The sequence below is a fragment of the Euprymna scolopes genome, chromosome 30, assembly GCF_053919585.1.
Source record: "Euprymna scolopes isolate OS-2025 chromosome 30, ASM5391958v1, whole genome shotgun sequence".
NCBI classification, from domain to species: domain Eukaryota; kingdom Metazoa; phylum Mollusca; class Cephalopoda; order Sepiida; family Sepiolidae; genus Euprymna; species Euprymna scolopes.
This window is the reverse complement of record NC_136511.1, coordinates 102,253,896-102,277,209: the sequence shown is the minus strand read 5'-3', so window position 1 is coordinate 102,277,209 and position 23,314 is coordinate 102,253,896. Positions and strand designations below refer to the sequence as shown.

At 31.2% G+C, this 23,314-nt stretch overlaps 1 protein-coding gene across 2 annotated transcripts in view; it reads right to left on the bottom strand.

Annotated features, from left to right (window-relative positions):
• Positions 1-10,854: 10,854 nt before the first annotated feature.
• Positions 10,855-23,314, bottom strand: part of LOC145254917 (snake venom 5'-nucleotidase-like) — a 170,362-nt gene continuing 157,902 nt past the window's right edge. For both annotated transcript variants that reach the window (XM_080113880.1, XM_080113881.1), the window contains exons 10-14: positions 23,002-23,174; positions 20,106-20,183; positions 18,349-18,473; positions 14,471-14,624; positions 10,855-11,188 (exon numbers count right to left, since the gene is read on the bottom strand). In XM_080113880.1, the coding sequence (XP_079970006.1) occupies positions 11,072-11,188; positions 14,471-14,624; positions 18,349-18,473; positions 20,106-20,183; positions 23,002-23,174 (647 nt within the window). In that variant the 3' untranslated portion in view covers positions 10,855-11,071. The remainder of the gene's footprint in view (positions 11,189-14,470; positions 14,625-18,348; positions 18,474-20,105; positions 20,184-23,001; positions 23,175-23,314) is intronic.

Genomic DNA, 23,314 nt, shown 5'->3' with positions numbered 1-23,314 from the left:
TTTTTTCAATGACTACTGTTCGATTGTCATATTCCACGTTTAATATACAAATATTTATGATATTATTAAACTGTGTAAATCTTAAAACCTAACAAAATTATAACAAAGATTAATTATTGATTGCAGTTTGAAATAGAAAAAATAAAGGTTTTTAGAAAATCATTAAGTCGCTTCTGTTGTTCCATATTTATAAAAAAAACTTCATATAGTTATTACAATTGCTGACGCCACCGATTTTGTGCTGTTTTCACAATCGGTTGGAGGTTCCTAATATTTATTCATAAAATTTACCTTATAGTGAATGTTTCTAAATTTGAATTTTCATTTTCTTGAAGTTTCCTGAAAATTGTTCAATAATTTTTCAGTGTATTTTCTTTGTAACAACAAGAATATTGTTTTCATTTTTTTTTTTTTCAAGTAATTTTCCATTGAATTATCTTCGTAATAACAGAAATACTATATTTTTCATTGAAAAAATTGGCCAGCGTTTGTGTGAAAATAAAAAAAAAAATCACAAGAAGTTTGTTCGGCACCTTCCAGTGTTTTACGTAAACTATCCGAAAAATTGCTACAATAGCACAGTTTTTATTTTGCATAAAATACCAAAAATCTTCCATTGTATTTTAGGCAATTTTTTTTTTTTTTTTTTTATTATTATTATTATTATTATTATTATTATTATTATTATTATTATTATTATTTGTTTTCAACAAATATATGTTATGTTTTCTTTTTTATGGGCTTCCTATGACATTGTCTGTTGGCAAAAATACACTGATAGGTAATCAAGCCATTGCTGTGCCAACCATCTAATGGTTTTAATCTTATCTGAGGCTTGGACGGTTAAAAAAGCAATAGTCTTAGGCTGGTACAACTTCTTCATGCATAATATATATGATTGATTAATCCAGCAGAAGTGAAAATCAAAATCCATCAAATTAAATCAAGCAAATATATAATGGAGGTCTTTTTTTATGTAACACTGGTTTAAATGTGTGATAACACATTTGGTTGCCATAATCTTCAATATAGTCATATATAAATAAAATTACAAACCTAAATATAATTTTTATATTAGAACCTATCGAGATAATAGGCTACTAGATCAAACAACTCCTGCCTTAGATTGCAGTTCTTTTTGTTTGGGTCATAAGAAGTATTACTTCATAGATTATTTGTTGTGTACAAATTTAACCAATGTTTTGAATTTTAATTTAATTGATTTAATCTGAAATTCCAGATTCTTCCTTATAGAGTATTGTTGCATTAATTAATTGATTTTTCTTTTATTCTATTGAAAAAATTTTTTTTTTTAAATATATTTTCAAATTTATACTAATCAGTGTTGCACTTTTACTAACGTTTATCTTCTGATGAAAAGTCTACTTTTGAAAATCTGAGTTAACGGTTTTTATTATAATCCCTTATTTGTAATTTTGATAGATTATTGTAATTTATTCAGTTTTTATTTTCATCAATTTTCTTTGTTTTTATATATATATATATATACTTAAATTCACGTTTAATATGTAAGCTGTTTGCCAAAACATATTTCACTATAAATAATTTCCAATCAATCATTAAGATATCAACTTTTCTAAGAAGCCCAATAGATGAATCTAGTTTTAAAAACTTTGCAGTTTTCAACTCTTAATGGTTACATTTAAAATGTTTAAATTCAGTAACTACATGTTTAATCAATTTAATTTAATTTCTACACAAATATGTAAATACTTATTAATTTTTTTTTTTTTACATCTTAAGCATGAAATGTCAGCTGACAATTGTATTTTTAATATTTTATAATATCTACATCATCAACCATGTTGTTTGGAAACCTTCGAATGGTCAAAAGTATGTTTGTTGCAAAAAGAGTAACAAATAAACAATGTTCCACTAATAACTGTTAACAAACGAAAGAAGATTACATTACGGTCTGTATAGTTTTAAACTTTTGAAACTGTAAATTGTTATTTCCAAATCTGTTTCATTGCTTTCACTTTGTAAATTTCATGCTTAAAAAAAAAAAAAAAAACAACCAACAAAAAAATTTATCTTAATCTGACTGGAAACCATCCCCGAACTACTAATCCCCTTCTTTTTTTTTTTTTTTTTAATATTTTAAGCTTGAAATTAGCCACCAAAAATAGACAATCACATTTGATTGACAAAATCTGCAAAGTTAAAGGAACAAAACAAATTTTGAAATAATAAAACTTAGTTTGAAAATGTTAAAACTATGCAGGTAGATAAAAAAAAATTAATTTTCTATCGTTTGGTAGCATTTATTTATTGTATAGTTATTTTCCTTTTATTTTTTTTTTGTTAGCTATACTACCCTTTTTTTGCCAAATATCGCTATAGTTATTGCTATTTTATCATATAAAAACATTATCATCGAAGTCCAAATTGTGTCAGTATACCATCATGTCAACAGTAAGATATCTATCACATGGGAAATATAAGTAATTCTATTCGAGATGATCACAATAGTAATACCAACTATCACAAAACAGCCATTTTTATGGACATCTCAACTGTCACCAAATAATGTTGGCATTGATATTGATATCACAAATATCACATAGAAAAGAGACTAATTATCACATTTATCACATGTTTTGTAAACAAGCAACAGCAGCTTCATTGTGAATTGTTTAATCATAAAAAGAAAGGATTCAGAATTTAACTTAATTAGAAAAACAAAAATAAAGAAAAATCTGATATACATACTAGTCAGGGAACGAAAATGTCATATTCCCAAAATCACATAATTTGATCAAATAGATTGTTTTATATAGAAAATCATTTTTATAGTTACTAATAGTAAATTATAACCATTACAAAGCTGATTTTGATCTCTATTTCTGTCTCGGTAGCTCAAATCGAGTTATTTCCCTTTATTAAATACTAGCGGGGGGGGGGGTACCCGGCGTTACCCGGGTGTTTGTAGGTGTGTGTATGGGGGGGGGATAAGTAATAACCCTGAAATGATGTTAAAAAAATCGGAAAAACCAAAAAAAAAAAAAAAAAAAAAACAGCGAAAAAAAAAAACGCTGTGTGTATAGGGAGGGAGGGAGGGGAGAAGTAAACTAAAGAATAAGCGAAGTAAAAAAAATAAAGAAACGTTGCCCGCGTGTCTAAAGATGTAAAAGAAAAAAAAATAGTTTTGGTTGTGAGGCTGGATTGAACCCGGGAGCCTTGACATGGAGGTAAAACAAACTCCAACCACTTAACCGTGTAGGCCAAAAGTAAGAGGAATTGATTATAGTGTTAAAATAAGGCTTATAAAGCGAGTGAAAGAGGTTTGATTGACAGATAGCCACTAAATGAGGTCATCGCGGGAGTGTTACGAGATGACGTAGCAGTATTTTATTTTTTTTGTTTTACTTCACATTAGCGTTTATTAAATTACGTATTTCGTTTCCTGTCTAGACATCTCTCTCTATCTGTCTCTCTATCTCTATCTGTCTCTCTCTCTATCTCTCTGTTTGCGTTTGTGTATGTGTGTGTGTGTGTCTCTCTCTCTCTCTCTCTCTCTCACTTCGTCTTCCTTACTCTAAAGACTGTTACTAAAAAAGAAAATGGCGTCCGGCTGTTTTTTTTTGTAAAAACTTTGATCGTTAATATTTTTTGTAAGCGTATTTTTTTTTACTTCACATTTTTGGCTTGTTATTTTTTGTTTAACTATCGTATCTAAGTATTTTTAATGTGCTAATAACTTTGGTAACGTTATCATAGCGTAGAAGTTCATAGTTTAGCTTGTGTGAGGGTTAAATTATTTTTTACCGATAACAACATTTTTGAATTTTAAATTCAGACTGCCATTAGGGCTTGCTGACGTCAAGATCACGTGACATGACTCAGCGGGTTTTAAATACAAGGTGACCAAAAATAAACGGCCCCGTGTATATTTTATGTAGAAGAGTTGGCGCCCGTATTTTTTGGGGCAGTTATAAATCGATTTAAAAATATGTAATGTTTAACATTAAAATGTCACTTTTTTGGCCCCCCCCCCCTGCAGAAAATCGATCAGTTGATGCACTTCTGATGATCCTTTTGGGCTAATTTTTCGATATTTGTCGTCTGGATGATGGGGCTTTAATATGATACCAAGTTTGTGAATTTTTGTTTCGTCGGTCAAAAGTTTTTAGCAGACACACAAACATACATACATACATTTTCGCTTTTATATATATAGATGGAGAAGAAGACACATCGTCCTTGCTTCCCCATCAAATTTGATTTTCTTAACAAAAAATATATATATATATATATATATATATGATGTCATACTAAAAGCACGTAGGTTTTTTTTAAAACAAAAAAAAATCAAATCTTATGGGTAAGCAATAACGTTGTTTTGATTCGCTATATTTAATAAATAAAAGGAGACAATTCAATTCAAACTGAGATCAAATTCAGTCTTGTAATAGCTATGATTTACTATTAAAATTACTAAAAATCATAAAAAATTATTTCCTATATAAAAAAAAAACTACTGGGTCAATTTATGTGATTTTTGGCATGTGACATTTTCATTCAGTGATGGATATGTACATCATAAAAAATTTTTCTGCATTTTTGTTTTTTTAATTAGGTTGAACTCTGGACTTGCACCAAAAGACTATCAATGCAATATATCAAGTTGGACATCTTGTCAACATTTTTCAACCGTTAGAAATGAACTCTAATCTTAGCGATGTATCAATCGCAAACAAGTTTATGTGAAGTATTTTATATTCCAATGAAAATGACGTAATTTTCCTTTTTATAATACTTATCAATGTTTTTTTGTTCATATTTCTTTGATCAAGTATTTGGGCAAAAAATCGAAACTAAACATCAATATATATATATATATTAAGATAAATCGATCTGAAAAGTCGAGGAAAAACATTTTCAGATTCATTTTCTTATTTTCAGTCTTTTGTAAATATCTTATCATTTTTAAACACATATAACGGTAGAATAAGCTATGCAGATTCACCTTTGTTAGTGCAATATATATATATATATACTTCGAGTGTATTAACTTAAATCATTACAAGTTGTTTCAATAGGCGGGATAAAGGTTGAAATAATAAAAAAAAACATTTAGCTCTATTAACGCACTGAGCACTTTTTATCCTTGTTTTTTTACCAAATATACCTCTTTATAAATAAATATAATTTAAATGAAAAATTTTGAAAAACCTTTTAAGTGCTGGATGTAATGATAAAATAATTTTTTTTTTTTTTTGCCAATGTTTTGCCAAAAATAGCCTCATCAGGGAAGGTAGTTTGGTCCAGGAGAAAAGAAAAAAGAAAAAAACTCCCAGCCCGAACTATGATGAGGCTATTATTAGTGAAATATCGACAAAAAAAATAAATAATTGATGTTATCGTTACATCCGACATTTAAAAGTTTTTTTCAAAATTTTTCATTTAAATTTTATTTAAAAAAATAAGTGTCTTCAAAAAGTGTGTGACCATCATCTTCTCATATATATATATATATATATATATATATATATAGTCTTTGAAGTTTTTAACCTTTAAATCTATACCAAAAAAAAAATATTTTTTATCATTCGTTAGAAAACCATCTAGTCAGTAAGTCATTTAATCACCTGCAATCACTGCATCAACTCGCTCTCGAATTTACTATAATACCAATAATTTATTTTTCAAGGGATCATCAGTTGTTTACCATGAAACACTGTTTCGTGGATTTATATATATGACTATTGCATTATTTGATATCGTTTGCTCTCAGTTGCTGGGGTTGGACATCTTCATATCATATCACCACTGTTGTTGATGAATATTCTCCAGGCATTAAGGTCATTGACCTGGAGCTCTGTGATTTTTAGAGCATGGAGATCAGCCTTGATGTTGTCCAGCAATTGCTTCTTTGCTTTCTTTGTCTCTCACATGAAAGGACAATACTCTGTGTTATCAAAAGTTATCATCCATTCTCTTCACATGCTGAAACCATCTTAATCTTCCAATATATCTACATATCTTATACACAAGTATATACTTGTGTATATCTATAAAAGTGTTCACAAGTATATACTTGTGCATATAAAAGTGTTCACAAGTATATATGGTATATAAAAATATGAATAAGTGTGAGGACAATTTTCAACCTATATAATCAACTCTACATAGCAGATACATTAATAAAATTATTCCCCTAGCTAGATGTCACATCGAAATGTTTGTAACGTAGCCCCTTTTCTGATGAAAAGCACTAGGCTTCGAAATACCTAGGTATACAGGGCATATAACATCTCTCCAATTATTGATTTTCCTTATTACATCGACAAATAAATCTATGTATACCAATATATGGCTTTGTCTTGTCTATAATTGCTATTATATATATATTGAGATATTCACACACATATATATACATTATTTTACACATATTGCGTTCTTATTAAAATAAAAACATATACAATATTTAATATGTATCATATTACACATATTGTATTAATAAAGATGAATCTACATAGTTTATTCCACCATCATATCTTCATTTGCTTCTGTTTGTGTCTATCCATAACACCTCTGCATCATATTGCCTTTTATAAACTAAAATTTCCTTTATATAAATGCTAAAGAATACTTCAAGCAAACTACATTAACCTCTTACCTTTAAACAAGTCAAGCTGTGAGTTTATTTACTGCTGCACGTTAATCGAATTTAATCAAACTGGATTTATTTTATGTGAAGCTTAAAAACTTACAGATATTTTGAGAGATCTGAAAAACCAGAGAGTAGATTTACGTTTGAAATATTTTTTTAAAAAGTTTAGTGAAATATCTTGGTTTTGATACTTACATCATATCAAACCCGATTAATTAGCAACTCGTCATCAGTCGCATGCAGAGGTGTGATAATGCCTGGATCCAACTCCTAGACAGTATGCCCAAAAATTAAAATTTATGATTTGGATTTCATTTTTAAATCACATCTAACCCTATTTATGTGGTGCTAACATTTCAGAAAAGATTAAGGTTATTGTCTAGAATTCAAACTAATTAAAAAAATAAACATACAGATAAATCTTTATGCTGTACGTATCCATCATGGAACAAAAATGTCATATTCCGAAAAGTTACAAATTCATCAAGTAATTCTTTTTATATAGAAAATCCTTTTTTTTTATTAATTTTTTTAACCATTACTTTTAATAGTAAACCGTAACCATTACAAGGCTGGTTTTGACCTTTATTTCTGCCTCGGTAGTTTTTCTCCCTTTATTTATTAAATATAGTAGAGCAAGACACACCATCCTCGGTTCCTCCTGAAATTTGATTTCCATAGTAAAGAAAAAAAAATTACTTAATCAGTTTATAATTTTTGGAATATGACATTTTCGTTCCATGACAAGTACATACAGCATAAAGATTTATGTGCATTTTTTTTTTTTTAATTAGGTTGAATTCTGAAGAATCGAAGTTAATTTATGCTAGACTAACAAATTTTCTTACATTTTATTTTTATTTTAGCATAATAGAGTGTTCGCTATGATCAAAATATTCAATCCTGGTTTAAGTCATTAAAAAAAAAAAAGGACTAAAAATAAAAATGATACTTGATGCCGCAGAAACCTTATTACAAGAATGCTTTTTCATAATACACCAGTAAAATAAAATATCAGCATTATAAAAGGATCAAGGGTAAGTGGAGTGATCCTGGAAAAAGATTGATGTCCTCCTCCTGCACCTCCGTGTATTAGCTAGGGAACCTTTGGGTCACTTTCGACTATGATTGACCACATTAATTTATTTAAAAAATTTGTTTTTATTTACAAGTCTATTGAAATCTTCAAATAAAAATAATTTACTTTTTGCAAATATAAAAAAAACAACTTCTCTACTTTATATTTTAATTGAAACAATTTTTTTTTTCAAAGTTAAATACTAACGCTTTAAAAAAGTTAAAATATTTCCAAATTTAAAACAATTTGTTTGATTTTACTTTACTTTAAATAGAAAAATCAGTTTTATTTCTAGAAATGCAAGATTAGTTATTACAGCATAAAATGTTTAAAAATAAATTCATATGTATATATATATATATATATATATATATATATATATATATATATGACACACATTTAGTCCTGCATTTCCACAGCACCTACGGACAAGCCGTCAATGTTTGAAATACTTTAAATGCTTTATTGGAATGTTTGGGGACCAACATTTTCACAGCCCAAGTAAATAACGATAACAATAATAAATAATTGATCACCAAAAAAACAAATAATTTTTTCTGCTGCCAGAATTCAAAAAATAAGTATTAAAAATGTCTAAATGGCAAATCTAAGAATTAGAAGAAAAGACTACAGACATCTTTTAGATATTTGTCAAATTAAAACAAGGACAAAAATGGAATTTCTCTGTGTCTTTGATAAACTCTTCTTCGTAAAATGGCCATTACTTTTTTTTTTTTTGCATATTCTTTTGTTTCACATATTTTTATCTAATTATTAATTTTTGGTAGTCACACATATTAACTTACTCGAGCCATTGTTTGTTGTCTATGTCATAACATGCCATAGGAAATAGACGGTGTTAGTTAAGTTTTTGACCATGCTCAATTGTTTCACGAATTCTTGTTTGTTCCATTTTATTTTCACACAAATTTTTGATGAAAAATATTGTCTTTAAATATAATAAGAATATCCATAAACTGCTTTTTTTTTTAAAAATAAATATGTTATTTACATATTAAAAAAAAAACAATATGTTTAATTACAGACACATATTCACCGAAATGTTGAATATTAAATGTAATATATTATGAATTGCTTATGTAATAACGTAAACTTATTTATTTGAAAAAAAAAAAAAAAGGTTATAAATATTCTCATTATATTTAAAACCAATATTTTTTATCAAAACAGTGCATGAAAATGAACCCAAACAAACAAGAAATCGTGGCACATAATTGGGTGAAATAAACAAATGTATTTGAAAAAAAAAAAAAAAACAATTCATAAAAATAAACATATTATTACATTTAAAGACAATATTGAAAAATAAATCATGAAATCGTAAAATGTAATTCAGCAGAGTCGTCAAATTGACTGTCTATTTCCTATGACATAGATAAAAAGAAATGGTTATAGTCAGCTAACATACTTCCTAACTTCTGACGTAATGGTGGCAAGGCAAATCAGTATCTTTGCTTTTTTCTCTCACACCTATATCTCCCCTGTGCATGTACTCTTTTTTATTACGCTTTTCCCATCTTTTTTTTTTATTATTATTTAATAATCATTGAAAACATTTTTTGGTCTTATTTAAATTAAGAATTATTATTTTTTTTTAAATTATTGAAAACACTTTTTAAAATCATTCAGGTAATGAACTATTTAATAAAGACTAATTGTGTAATTTTTATTTGTATAATTTTGCTGATTTTTATTGTATACTTTTTCATGTCTTTTCTTATATTTTATTTCAATAAATCTCTTCACAATAGAAATACTGAAGAACAATAAAAGTGAAGGAACTGATTTCCCTTGTCACCACTTCCAGTAGCGCTATGCCAGGAATTAGGAAGTACACTAGCTGACTTTAACCCAAGCAATGCCTTGAATAAGTTAATGAGTGATTGCCAACAATTTTTTATATAGCTAACAAAAGCCAAGGGTTCTTTGCGCTTTGCTAAATCATTTTCTAAAATCGCCTTTCATCTAGAATTCATCAGAGCAATTTTTCAGTTTCAAATGAATTTGAATATTAAAAATATTTGAAATTCCTGCAATGTTTGTAAAAAATTCAAAAGAAGAAACAAATTTCTTTTGTTTATATGGGTGACGATTATCGAGGGAGTGGTGGAAGGATATAAATCGCCACAAAAACTTAAATGTAAAGGTGACTGGTTATTAACAAAATGGCTACCTTGCTCAGAACCAGTATTTAAGACAACTTACAAGGTTTATATAAACTTTTTTTTTTATGCAAACAGGTCACAAATTGTTATGTAAATAAAAACAAGGTGCCATTGTAATATCACATTACCAAATTGCTCTCCTGAAATAGGTTAGGTCACATAATATTCTTGCATGCAGTGTTAACGGAAAAACTCTCATCGCGTTAAAGCTTATCTTCTCATAAAATTAACTGTGCATTCTTTTGATACAATAAAAAGAGTGAAAAAAAAACGCAAGAAGATTCCTACCCACATCTACACACAGACTGATCAACAATTTTAAATTATAAAAAAAAAAAAATGTTTAAAAAATTTTTTAAAATATATTTTTACCATTTTATTTTATTTTTTTACTTGAAAAGATTATTTTACTATTTATTTTGTTTCATTTTGAAATAAAATTTGTTTGTTTATAAAACTCAATTATTGTATGTATTTTTTTAAAGAGCATTTATATGCATGTGAGAAGCAGGGTTACTAATAAGTTGAAACAAATTAGTGATAAAATAAAAATAACCCCCGCCCATCCCTCAAAATATTTCACCAAAATCGTTATCAAAAGAGTACATGGTTAACTACATCAGAAATTATTTGTTTCTTATAATACACTGGAAAACAAAAAAAAAGATTAAAAAAAAATTAAAATAAAATCACATGACCTAGTATTTGTTTTGTTGACAGCAATTTGGTTCAATAATTTTTTTTACTGGAGTCCGGGAATTTGTTTATTTCTGGAATCTTTTACTAATATTCTAACGATTTCATTCAAATATTATAATCTTGTTTCATTCAAATTTACTTGAATTCAAACATTGCTTTTTTTTAGAAGAATGTGAGTTTAGAGATTTTTATGAGGCGATTCACTAAAAAATTAACCTTCAGCTTTTACTAGTAATTATTTAAAACTGTAAAAGAATTGCTTTATCGTTTTATTGTCTTTTAACCAATATGTTCCTCCCAAAATGTGTTGAAGTCCCATTTTGTTTTAAACAGATAAAAATAATGAGCAAAAAAAAAAAAATTTCTTTTGCAGGTGAGGGGATGGGGGATGTTGGTTGCGGCAGTCAGGGTAAAATAACACCCTCTTTTTCTTCTTCATCGTATTCTTCATCATTTTTCCTCTGTTTTGAATTATTTGACAGAATTTCCGTCCGTATCTTGTCCTCCATTGTATTCATTCCCTTCAGAGATAACCGTCTTCAACAAATATCGCGTTGATTCTTTTAAGCTAAGCATAACTTCTCGTTTCTGAAATAGAAAAACATATCTATGTAATAGATTAAAACTCATTATGAGTGCGTGTGTTTCCTTATAGAAAACAAAAGAGAATCCTATCTAATCTTATACTTAAAGCAACACATTCTATGTCTGTCTGTATTTTGGATTTTTAGTAAAAGAATATCTCAACTTTTATATAAGTTTGGATATTTTTGTGTACTTTTAATTCTGGATTTGTATAATGTGTAAATAAACATCCCATTTGGAAGATGTTGCTAACATCATCAATCTACGTGTTCATGTCATCAATATATGTGATGATGTCATCAATATATGTGATGTAAGGAGAAATAACTTTTATCTCAACATAAACAAATAGAAATAAATAAATGAATTGAATGTGAATGTTTTTATGAAGATCAAAATATACTATGCTCATACCACATATATATATATATATATATATATATATATATATATATATATATATTGGGGTGGAGAGGACTCTTGTAAGCCATGGTGAAGGCAGCCTTTCTAGAAGCAAATCTCTGATATAAAAAACCATAAAGCGGGAGACCAGTACCTGCATTAAGCTGGTCTGCAGTTTAACTTGTTGCTGGCTATCCTGCTCTTGCTTGTTGCTGGATCTCAACATTTTGAACCGAGAGAGAGACTTAGCTGTCGTACAAAGCTAAGACTCTGTAACATCATCTGTGTATAGATACTCCCTCAGGCATTTGTCTATAAAAGTGGTCCTGTGGTGATGGAAAAGTTGTGACGCGTTGAGGCTTGAAATGCTGGGCACATGTAATAATGGATCTCAATGACCATCTTCAGTGTCATGCCTGCTTGAGCATGTGAATTCACCAGGAGGACTAAAAAAAAAGTCATTTTTGGGCTCATGGACTTTAAGTGTCTGAGGGAGTGGCACACGTCTGACAAGACGTTGCAATCATATATATATATATATATATATATATATATATATATATATATATATAATATACACACACATTTCGAACTTAGAAAAACCTTGATAATGTACTTTTATTTTTCAGTTTCTAATGAATTAATATTATGTAATATAAATTTATAATTGGTATTAGCAAATACTATTGCATCTATGCAATAATTCAATCTATAGTACTTTTATTATAATCATTTAAACAATTAAAATTTTAAAAAAATGATATCACTATAAACATCATTTTTTGCCTTTTATTTTCAAGGGAGATAATTAAATGAAAACTTTGGTGCTTGTTGAGAGAGTTGACGGATTGATTTTTTAACATGTAGTTTTAAGCAAAAATAATATTACATACTTAATTGTTCCTATTTACAATGTCTCCCCACGGGACAGAGTTAGACACCAGGGTCGTTTTTTAATGTGGAGAAAAGGAACAAAAATAAAAATTGTCTCAGTCGTAAAGGATTTCTCCTCCACTGACAGTGAACAAGAAATTGAAGTGCAGCATCTGAAGAACAGATACTACACTTTGATCTTGACCTGAAGGCCAAGGATGAATAATTTGTACATTACTTAATTGTTATCACGAAAATATGCATATATCCAAAAATTACGAAAATTTATCTAGTAGAAAGTTATTTAGTATTAACAGTAATTTTTATGGAAAATTGGGTAAAATTATGTTTTTCTTAAATGTTATAAAGCAGATATTGAAGAGTTCACAAACAGAGGGCATAACACGCAACGCATACATTAAATTACATGTTCAATGGCATGTAATATTTGTAGTCTATAGTGATAGACATTTTATACTAAGAATACAACAGCAGTTGTTCTACTCGATTAATTTTCATAATTTTTGGATATATTACTATTTTCGATATGGCAATTAAGTACATAATATTGTTTTTGCTTAATATAACATTTTTTTACAAAATCGATCCGTCAACTATGATGGCAAGCACCAAAACTTCAAATGGTGCTGATGTGGCCAAACTGTCTAGGCCAGGAGAGTCTAGTCCACATTATATATATAATGTGATCACTCTCTGACTGACGTAAATGAACATTTAAAATTAAAATGTTTAAATTTGACGTTATTTCACGCAGTTAATGGTAGCCGAATGGATTAGGGCTTCACTAATCGAGCCAGAGATGTCTCGTGATGCGGGGTTCGAATCGTTTGACTGGTATTAATCGTGACACCCTGCACAGATTCCCGAAAGGATGAAACACTAGTGTCTGTAGGTATTTAATTATAGTAAAAAAATAAATATATATATATATATATATATATATATATATATATATAATGTGGACTAGACTATATCTTAGTGATGGGACGATTCCATTATTTTTCCTTGATTTTGATACATTAGCGGTTCTTTTCTAAATTAAAAATAGAAAATACTGATAATACTTCAAGAATGCTTTGTTCGGATGAATGACGTGTACAGAAATATATGAAATGCAAACTTTTCATTTCAACTTGCTGACATATTTTCATTTCTTTCTACACGTTTCTTAGAACTGCACGCCTGAGAACTGCACGCATGTGGAATTATCTTCCGTTTTCCTGCTTTCCAGCTGACTACAATATGGTTGTCTTCAAGTCTAACGTAAACAAGTTTTTGATGAACCGTTCCATATAAGTTAACAAATTTACCAAATTTCCATTATTAACGATTAATATATTGTCCAATTTCTACTGTACACTCTTTAACCCTTATCCTCGAGTGGCATCTTGGCCTTGATAAGCGGTGCTGCCTATGTAAAAAAAAAACAAAAAAACACACACACACACATATCCAAATTCAATTCATTACTTCAAATCGTTTAACACTAAATCTTTCTTATTTATCTCTCATTGGCTGGAGCGCTAAGTGTTTTGGTTTCAATCTATCTGATGGCACCCAAATCATATTTTTTAACTTTTGAAATCCCTACTATATATTAGGTACAATATAATATTCAATAGAGAATTGACTCTATAATAAATATGAAATCTGCATGAATATATTAAAGCGTATTTTACGACCCGGTAAGGACAGGCGCCTCTGCTAGTTTATTTTGAAATTGCAGAAAGGATTGTGAATTTTATTAATGATTCCAAGCGATGCCATTTTTGGAGATCCTTATGTGTAAACTGAATCTGTTCTCATTCTTTTTAAGCGCAATTTTACTCAAATCACATGGTCGTTTTATGATTACCTTAAAAAATAAATCAATATTGAATGAAAGAACATCTTGTGTTTTGTCACCTTACTCTAAAGCTAATCCTTGTTAGAGTTTTTGTTTTTTTTAAATTTTGGGTGTTATTGTTTCAGTAATTTTAGGATACTCACAATGTCGTCCAGCATGAAAATTCTTCCTTCTACAGTTGGAGCAAGATGGCTGAGTTCGTTTTCCAGTTCATGGATGGATGCCTGCCGAACTAAATGGCGTGGCTTCGCCTGCTTTGCTCCTTCACTGTTTTTGTTGTTTTTTAAACTCTTTTTTCTGAAAAACATGTGAATAGAAAAGAAATGTACAACAAAAAAAAATTGGTGCTTATGTAGATTGGTTATTTTTTAAACCAACGCATTTCAGGTGAAAATATTATTACATACTTACGTGTGATATCGAAATTAGTATAAATTAAAAAAAAAATTATTAAAAATAATTCAGTATAAAAACAATTACAAGTAAAGATAGAATTTATTGAATTATCAAGTTTTATTGTATGTTTTCATGTGAAAAAGTTGTACGACCAATTCAGTAGGTCAAACAAGGGAGATAACCCTCAACTTAAATTAAGGGTCTGCCATTTTTAAACACATTATTAAAGAACGTAATAGTGGATGTTTTTTTTGTTAGAAATATATCTAGCACGTTATTTTTTCGTAATTTTTGGAATTTATACTAATTTCAACATGACACATTAATATGTAATAATGTTTCCACCTGAAATGCGATGGTTTGAAAGATCAATTTACACAAGCAATAAAAAGAATGTTTTACTACCTTCCATGTTTAAAGAAAGTAAACTATTGATATGCACCATTTTACATATACAATATATCCCACACGAAAATCTTTTATTCATTTCTATACATATTTATATATATTTATACATATTTATATATATGGAATATACAGCATAATTACATTGACATACCGGTTTCCGTTAGATCATAGAAGTTAAGCAATGTTGGTTGTATTAAAATCGGTGACCACTCAGGAATTCCAGGTGCTGTATGTGTTCTCCATTTATCTTTGCATTGTTTCCAGTCGTCCTGGACCTCTCCTTGCCACTTCAATCATGCAGTGCTGATTCAGGGGAGATGTGGTTAGTTATTACACAACCCTTGCCTCACAATTACATATGCAGCTACCCTTACAGGGGGCATCGACTGTCTCCTGAGACTGAACAGAGGCATCGATACATATTTCAATTATACGAGGGGCGTGCAATAAGTAATGCCCCTGACCAACTTCCAGTTGTCTGATCTAGCTGAAATGTTGCATGTGCAATGATTTATATCTCTACGGGTTATGTGGCAAATTACAGCTCTGAACTAATTGTGGTTTCTGTTTTACACGTGTTTGAACTGAGTCAGGTGTGAAATGGAGCCTGTTGTATGTCGAGCAGTGATCCGGTTTTTGTATTTGAAAGGACGCACACCACAGGAGACTTTTGATGAAATGAAAGAAACTTATGGTGATAATGCACCATCATATGACCTTGTAAAACGCTGGCATCGTGAATTCAAACATGGCTGGAAGTCTGTGGAAACAGCTCCCAGATCTGGTGCCCCCCCCCACTTCTGCCATTATGAGGCATCTGTCCGTCAAGTTAAGGCTGCCATTTTGGAAGATCGGTGCATTACTATTCACCAAATAGCCCAAGATGTCAAGATTAGTACAGGGTCATTCATGACCATTTGCATATGCATAAGGTGTCTGCCAGATTCCCAGGTTGCTCACACCATTCCAGAAGCGAGAACGCGTCACGTGCTCGAGGATGAATTTGGAGATGTGTCAAGAAGATGAGCCAAAATTTTTCAAAAGACTGATTACACAGGATAAAACCTATCATCACTATGATCCAGAGACCAAAGCCCAGTCAATGCAGTGGAAGCACTTGGACTCACCACCTCCAAAGAAGGCAAGGGTGCAGCCCTCCACTGGCAAGGTTATGCTCAGTCTTCTGGGACCAGGACGGAGTAGTGATGACAGATTGCCTGGCAAAGGGTACCACAATTACAGGAACCTATTATGCTTCACTTTTGGGGAAATTAAGGGAAGCTATCAAAATCAAGAGGCAGGGTAAGATCAGCAAAGGTACCCTCCTCCTGCAGGACAACGCTCCAGTCCACAACTCGCATGTTGCCAGATCAGAAGCACGGGCATGTGGTTATGAAATCCAGCCTCATCCTCCCTACTCTCCAGATTTTGCACCCTCTGACTTTCACCTCTTCCCAGTCATGAAGTTGTTTTTGAAAGGAAAGCGTTTCTCAGATGATGCAGCCTTGATTTCTGAAGTCACGTCGTGGTTGGAGGACCAACCTGGGGTCTTCTACAAAAACAGTCTCCAGAGCTGCATCAAACGATGGGAGAAATGCATAACTCTGGGTGGTTCCTATGTAGAGAAAGACTAATAACTGTGCCAAGTTTCGTGTCTCTACTGCTATGGGAAGTGGGTCAGGGGCATTACTTATTGCACACCCCTCATACACCCTGTGAATAAATATGCATTGGATAACTGACTCTTTCAGGAATTTTTTCTAAGAGCAAGCTGTCTTTCTGAAACTTTTGTTGACCTTCACCTGATAATAAACTCAACAATCCTCTCTGCATTTACCTCCCTTTCTCCCCCACCCCTTAACTCTTGTTCACCCCAAACAAGGTATATTACCACTTGGAATGTGTGGAACTACTGTTTGGGATTGTGTCTAACAGGAAATGGTGTGGGGGGGGGTGAGCAGGGAGATGTCAGCTTACATTATATTTAAACTTCTTTAAGTTAATACACTTAGGGAAGCAGGAAACAGGGAAGGAAGTCCAAAATTTAGCAGTCTGGAAGAAGAAACTATTAGAGCAGAAGGAACAAGGGGGAACAAATGCAATAAGTTGATCAAAGCACATTCCATTAAAGTACTTGTAAAACAGACACAGGGATGCAACATTGCAGTGATGGGACAGAGGTTGGAGCTTGGCCGACAGTACAGGACCTATTAGATTGAAGATTCTTTTTTAGACCCTGTCTAAGAGTGAGAGAAAAGTGTCAGATGTAGCAGCCCAGATGTGGTAATAATGCTCCATGAATGGGTGAATTGCGGTTTTGTAAAGGTAAAATAATTTTCTAGCACAGTAGAGGGAGCCCACCTTCTTTGCAGCATCTTTTCATCCCTTCTTTGCAGCATCTTGAGCCCTTGGAGGGGCATAGGCTATCCACAACTTTGTAGATGCTTTTGTAGTGTGCAGTTCTTTTTTCGAGGTGAGGGTGCTGGCCCCACGCTCAACCTTCCCAGAAGGCACATACAGCGCCTAGCCTTCCCAAATGGTCACTGATCTGGTACTGGGCAGGTTCAACATTGCTTAACCAGTGATCTGGCAAGAACCGGTATCAACACGATTGTGCCTTCATTGCAGTATTCTTGGCAATGTTCAATTCATGATGCCTGTGAATTTCAATTCTGCATATTTTTATATCTTTCTTTGTTTCAGCTCATTTGACTTGTTGGTCTAAGGGTCATCATCAATTTGCTGTTTTGATACCTCATTCTAATACAGCTCCCTATTTCAGTAGCTTCTTTCCAAGAATTGCAGGTTTGCGGAACTCTTTTTCTACTGACTGTTTTCCTCCTACCTACAATCTTGGTAATTTAAAGATTCCTATCTTTGTGATAATCATCTTTCGTTCTTTTTAGCACCTCACATCAAGTGGTTTCACACGTTGTCTGGAGCAATTTCCATAGTAAAAAAATTCATGAGAGTTTAAATTTTATTCATTTTAATATCTTCTCCACCGTTTCTTTGTTTCTTTTCATTCATTATGTGCGTGTTCCCACATAAACGCGGACCCTTTCACCTGAGAATTAGAATTATAACCCAAGTTGGGTCCCACCCAACATTTGTTTTTTTTTTAAATATTAATGTCATTGTATGAACTGTCACAAGTGCACATAAAAGCCATTCTTTACGCAAAAGAACGGAAGTTTGAAATTGTATTTATACTGACCTGACTAGTCCGATGATTGACTGACGATGTCCTGATCGACATGACTTTGTACCCTGGATGACCTGTACCGATGCAAAATGGTTACGGACAGCAGTGGACAAAACAGGACCTTTCTCTTCATCCACCTTTGAGAGAGAAAAGAGAATTAGACATTTCAGTTAAAGATTTAGTTTAAGCTGTTGTGATACTAGGGACATCTCTCCCCCTCTTCTCCACCTTAAGTGCTAAGTGTAAAAAAAAAAATGGTTTATGAGCAGAATAAAAGATAAAAGCATAAAAATGGGGTTAGTAGAAGAACAATAGGGAGAAAGTGGTTCACCAAGACACACAATGGTTGTCTAAAATAGGATTGTTAATCAAAATGGTGGTAACTGTGATAAAAGACTGAATATAGAGATTGGTATTTTTAGAGTTAACTTAAGAGTGTCAGTGAGTTTTGTGACAATTTACAAACAGTCTTCAGTTTTTGCAACTGTTGACGACAATTTAGTTGGGGACAGTTGATGGTTGATGGCAGGTTGTGGCTCGTAGAAGATAGAGAGATGAACTGACATCAACAGATGACAAAAAGACCTCGACAGATCACCAAGATGCAGACATTAGCATTTAGATGGTTGATGGTATTATACACACCTAGAGAACAACTGATATTTACAGAATGTGTTTGATCTGTGTTTTCTTTTCTTTCTCTTGAGTTTATTTTTATACGTGTAAACCAGTGCTACCAATGTGAGAGACCACAGCACAGCAAGAACCAAAACAAAAATGGAAAATGAAAGACAAGACTACCATGGAAACAGCTTTGGAGTCAGTGATTGTTGTCGAGAAAAGGAGTGCATAGCCTCACACGTTATTAAATCAAATATGTTTAACAAATATTTTTTATATTCAGTAAAGCAATAAAAGACTACTGGGGCGGGAATATTAATAAATTTGGTTTAAAAAAAAATTTTTAATTAAAAGAAAGGCACATTGATTTTAGTTGTTGAGTAAATTAAGTTCAAAATGAAAAACAACACTAATGATGAAAGCCAATCATTATGAATTTTGGGATATATGTTCTCGACAACCAGGTAAGTAATAAAAGCTAATTTTTTTTGTAAACTTTACCATTTAGGGGGTGGCATAACCTGAACCCATGCATAAAAACCCTCAAAACTAATGAACAGATTATTATGAATTTTCAAATATATATTCTAAAAAAGATTTTTTTTAATTTAAAAAAAAAAAACAACACACATAGATGTATGTATATACAATTTTTATTTTCTTTTTTATGAACCAATTGTTATGAAATTTGGAATATATATTCTTGGTAACCATGTGAGTAATTTTTTTTTTTTTTTTTTGCAAAAGAAGTAATTTCTTATCATGTCTCAAAGGACGATGATATGAAAATGAGGAGAAAGATGATGATATGAAGATGAGGAGAAAGATGATGATATGAAGATGAGGAAGATATTAGGATGATGATGGTATGAACATGAGGATGATGATATAAGGATGATGATGATATGAAGATGATATAAAGATAAGGAAGATTATGATGATATGAAATTGATGAAGATGATAATATGAGGATGATGATATTAAGATGAGGATGATGATGATGATATGAAGATAGGATGATGATGGTATGAAGAGGATGAAGATGATTTTCTTTTGTATTTGCTAACCCAATTTCTGTCTTTAATCAATCTAACAAGGTTTGAAGGGGAGGCAATGCATCAGAATAGAAAAGTGCATTGAGTACTCACCACCACTTCACATTGCTTGAAGACGTCATAACCATCTTTTCCGTTGGCAAGATAAGCCTTCGTACACAATAGATACGACTAGAAAGAGGAAAAAAACAAAGGATTTTAAAGAATAGAATAAACAAACGTTTCAGGTATTTTTTTTTTTTTTTAGATGAGAATTGATTATTTTCATTACTCGGACTGCTATACGTAAATCTTAGTTGTAATTTTTTTTTTCCAATATTTCAGACAATGCAACCTTCTTCTAACTAGATCTATTACATGGAACATATGTAATATGGAAACAAACAATCTATTATATAAAATGCAGTTACCTGTTTGTGTGTCTGTCCAGCTAAACATAAAAAAACTACACAAGGCACACTGACAAAGCCTTTGATGAAATATAGATACATTTGTTTTTAATAATCACTCTTTTGGAAGTCAGTAATAACAGAATTAGTTCAGGGGTCGACATTTAGAGCAACATTTTAATGTTATTATGTAATAATTTGTAACAACGTTTTCTAATTACCAGAAACAGAATTAGTCAGGTGGAATGTTAGCATTTAGAGTGCCTTTTTAATGTTATGTAGTAATTTTTAAACAGTCTTTCCAGTTACCAGAAAAATGAGAAAAAAAGTGATGGATAGAAAAAAAAAAAAGAGAAAAAGAAAGATAGAGAGAAATACATTCTCCCAACGGGTATTGGAAATGATAATAGGACATCGGCTTGTTCCAAGACTTGGGCCTGAGAGATGTTATTGATAAATGTTCGGTTAGAGGTTTTTAATTTTTTTATATCTATAAAGATGAGTTTTTTTTTTCTTGCTCTGGCATTGATATTAAAAGCCTACTTTTTCTATTTAAAATTTTAAAAACAAACTTCTTAATATACTCAGTCATGGATATGCGAGTGACCATAACTAATTTGCATATTCCTTTGAAAAACAAGCATTAATTATTTATTTATTTTTTATGTTTTTTTTATGGATTGGTTTCATTTCACTGAATTCTATTTATGTATAGTTTCTACATTCTGCATAATTTTGTAGAATTTAAAATGAAAACGTTCTAACACACGGAAATAAGTGACCTTGTTGGTATGTGTCCAAAAAATCTCTACAAAATTTCTCTCTGAATATTTGGTCTATAGAGTTGAAATTTGATATATACAGTATCTGAGCCTGTAGCATGCTTTCGATTTGGTTTTTAACTGGCAAAAATTTACTGCTAACGGATCAAAATTGAAAACAAAAAAAGTCTGGGAGGGTAAATCAAATAAAACATTAATCCTGTTGTTACTTTTGCACACGCACAAAATTAAACATTCATAGCTCAAAGTTGCTTAATTTTTAACATTTCATAGCCATCTGTCGATAGCGCAGAGGGTAATGACGTTGGAAAGATAAATAACAACTAAGGCTAAATGTTCTGGTTTCCATTCTAGTGGATAGTCGTCAAGTCAGATTATTTTTATAACTTTTGAAATCATTACTATACATTGAACAATAATCAATAGAGAATTGGCTTTATAATAATAACAATAACATCAATGTTTGGTACATTTTGAACCAGGAAGCCAGTATCTTTAGACAGCCTGATCAGGTAGCACCAGATGCAATAACAAATATTACCACTCTGGGCCAAAGTGGACCTGAGAGCAATGGTAGCTAAGAGAAAGCTCCACATTCCCCACATCCTTCAAATGGAGCCTTACCGCTAAATGTCTTTTTAAGGTCATATCCAAAATCTTAAATTTAGGATGCATCTGGTTATGGTAGAATATGTTGGAATATGTTGGAATTGTTTAGCTGGTTGGTAATTCTTAATTTGATTTCTACATCTACAAGGTATTTTTTAATGAAATCGTCATTTTTCAGTGACTAGGCTTCCTATTTACAAAGGTTATGGCTTGGCTAAATTTTTACCTTGAGATGTATTATTGATAATTATGTGTTCAGAGGATTTTATAATGAATGATGAATCTGACTTTATTATTACTATTTTATATATATACTAGCACAGGACTTTGCTGTACGCTCGAGTACCCGCTTTGTGGGCACTCTTGCAGTAAGTGGATAATGTAAGAGCAACTATTACTTAAGGTGGTCAAAATGTTAACTACCTAGGAATTATGATTGGGGATCCAATTTTGAAATTTAAATGTTGGCCTATATTAAGGATCATTATCATGCCAACTTTCATCAGGATGGATTGAGAGGATGGGAAGTGGAGGAAGGTGATCTGATTCAAATTTACAAAGAAGTTGGTTGGCACCATGGTGGCAATCCCCGGGATGGTGGCGAACCCCAACTTGGTGTGTACCATCCCTAGGTGGAGAAGTTTATGAAGAGCCGTACCAAATATGACCTTAACCCTTGACCATGACCTTTAAAATGGTGTGCACCATTCCTAGATTAGAGACCATCATCATGTCAGGTTTGGTCATGATCGGTCCAGTGGTGTGGGCTGTAGGAGAGTTGTACACACAAACACACCCACACAAACACTACTACTTTATATATATATATATAGATATAGATAATATGCATGTGTATTACAATTTTAAGAACTTTTTTTTCTTATTTAAAGTAAGGATACATCTGGTTATGGTAGATTATGTTGATTGAGCCAGAATTATTTAGCTAGTTGTTTTAGTTTTATCTATATTTCTAATTCTTTATTTGATTTGGTCATCTACAAAGTCATTGGGGAATTAGTAGTTAAAACTTGTTTGATATTTTTTAATTCATTAAGGAATATGTTATTGACAATGTAGAAAAACGCACAAAATTAATCTTCTCAATGAATTAAAAAAAAACATCAAACAAGTCAGAATATTTAATAAAGAACAGAAAAAAAAAAGAATAAAAAAAGGAAAAAGAAAGAAAAAATTTTGTGAGTGACTAACCTTTTCGAGTTCTAAGTATTCATCCTGGACTCTTACCAAACTGCCTTCTACTCTCTGGCCTGGGGGTTTACTCGGATCAAATCCAAAAATGATTCCTGATACTTGACTGAACCGTCCTTCAAGTTTCGGATACTGTGAAACACTGTTCTCCAAAGCTTCCAGCAATTGGGAACCTGGAAAAAAGGGGAGGAAGGTGACATTTTCAAATGTATACAAAGATATGATGTTATTTTTATGTGCAGTAGTTTTCCGTTATGGATGGCCGTATGTCGAATAGCGCTTGTGTGAGTATGGATGAATTTGTTGGACGGGT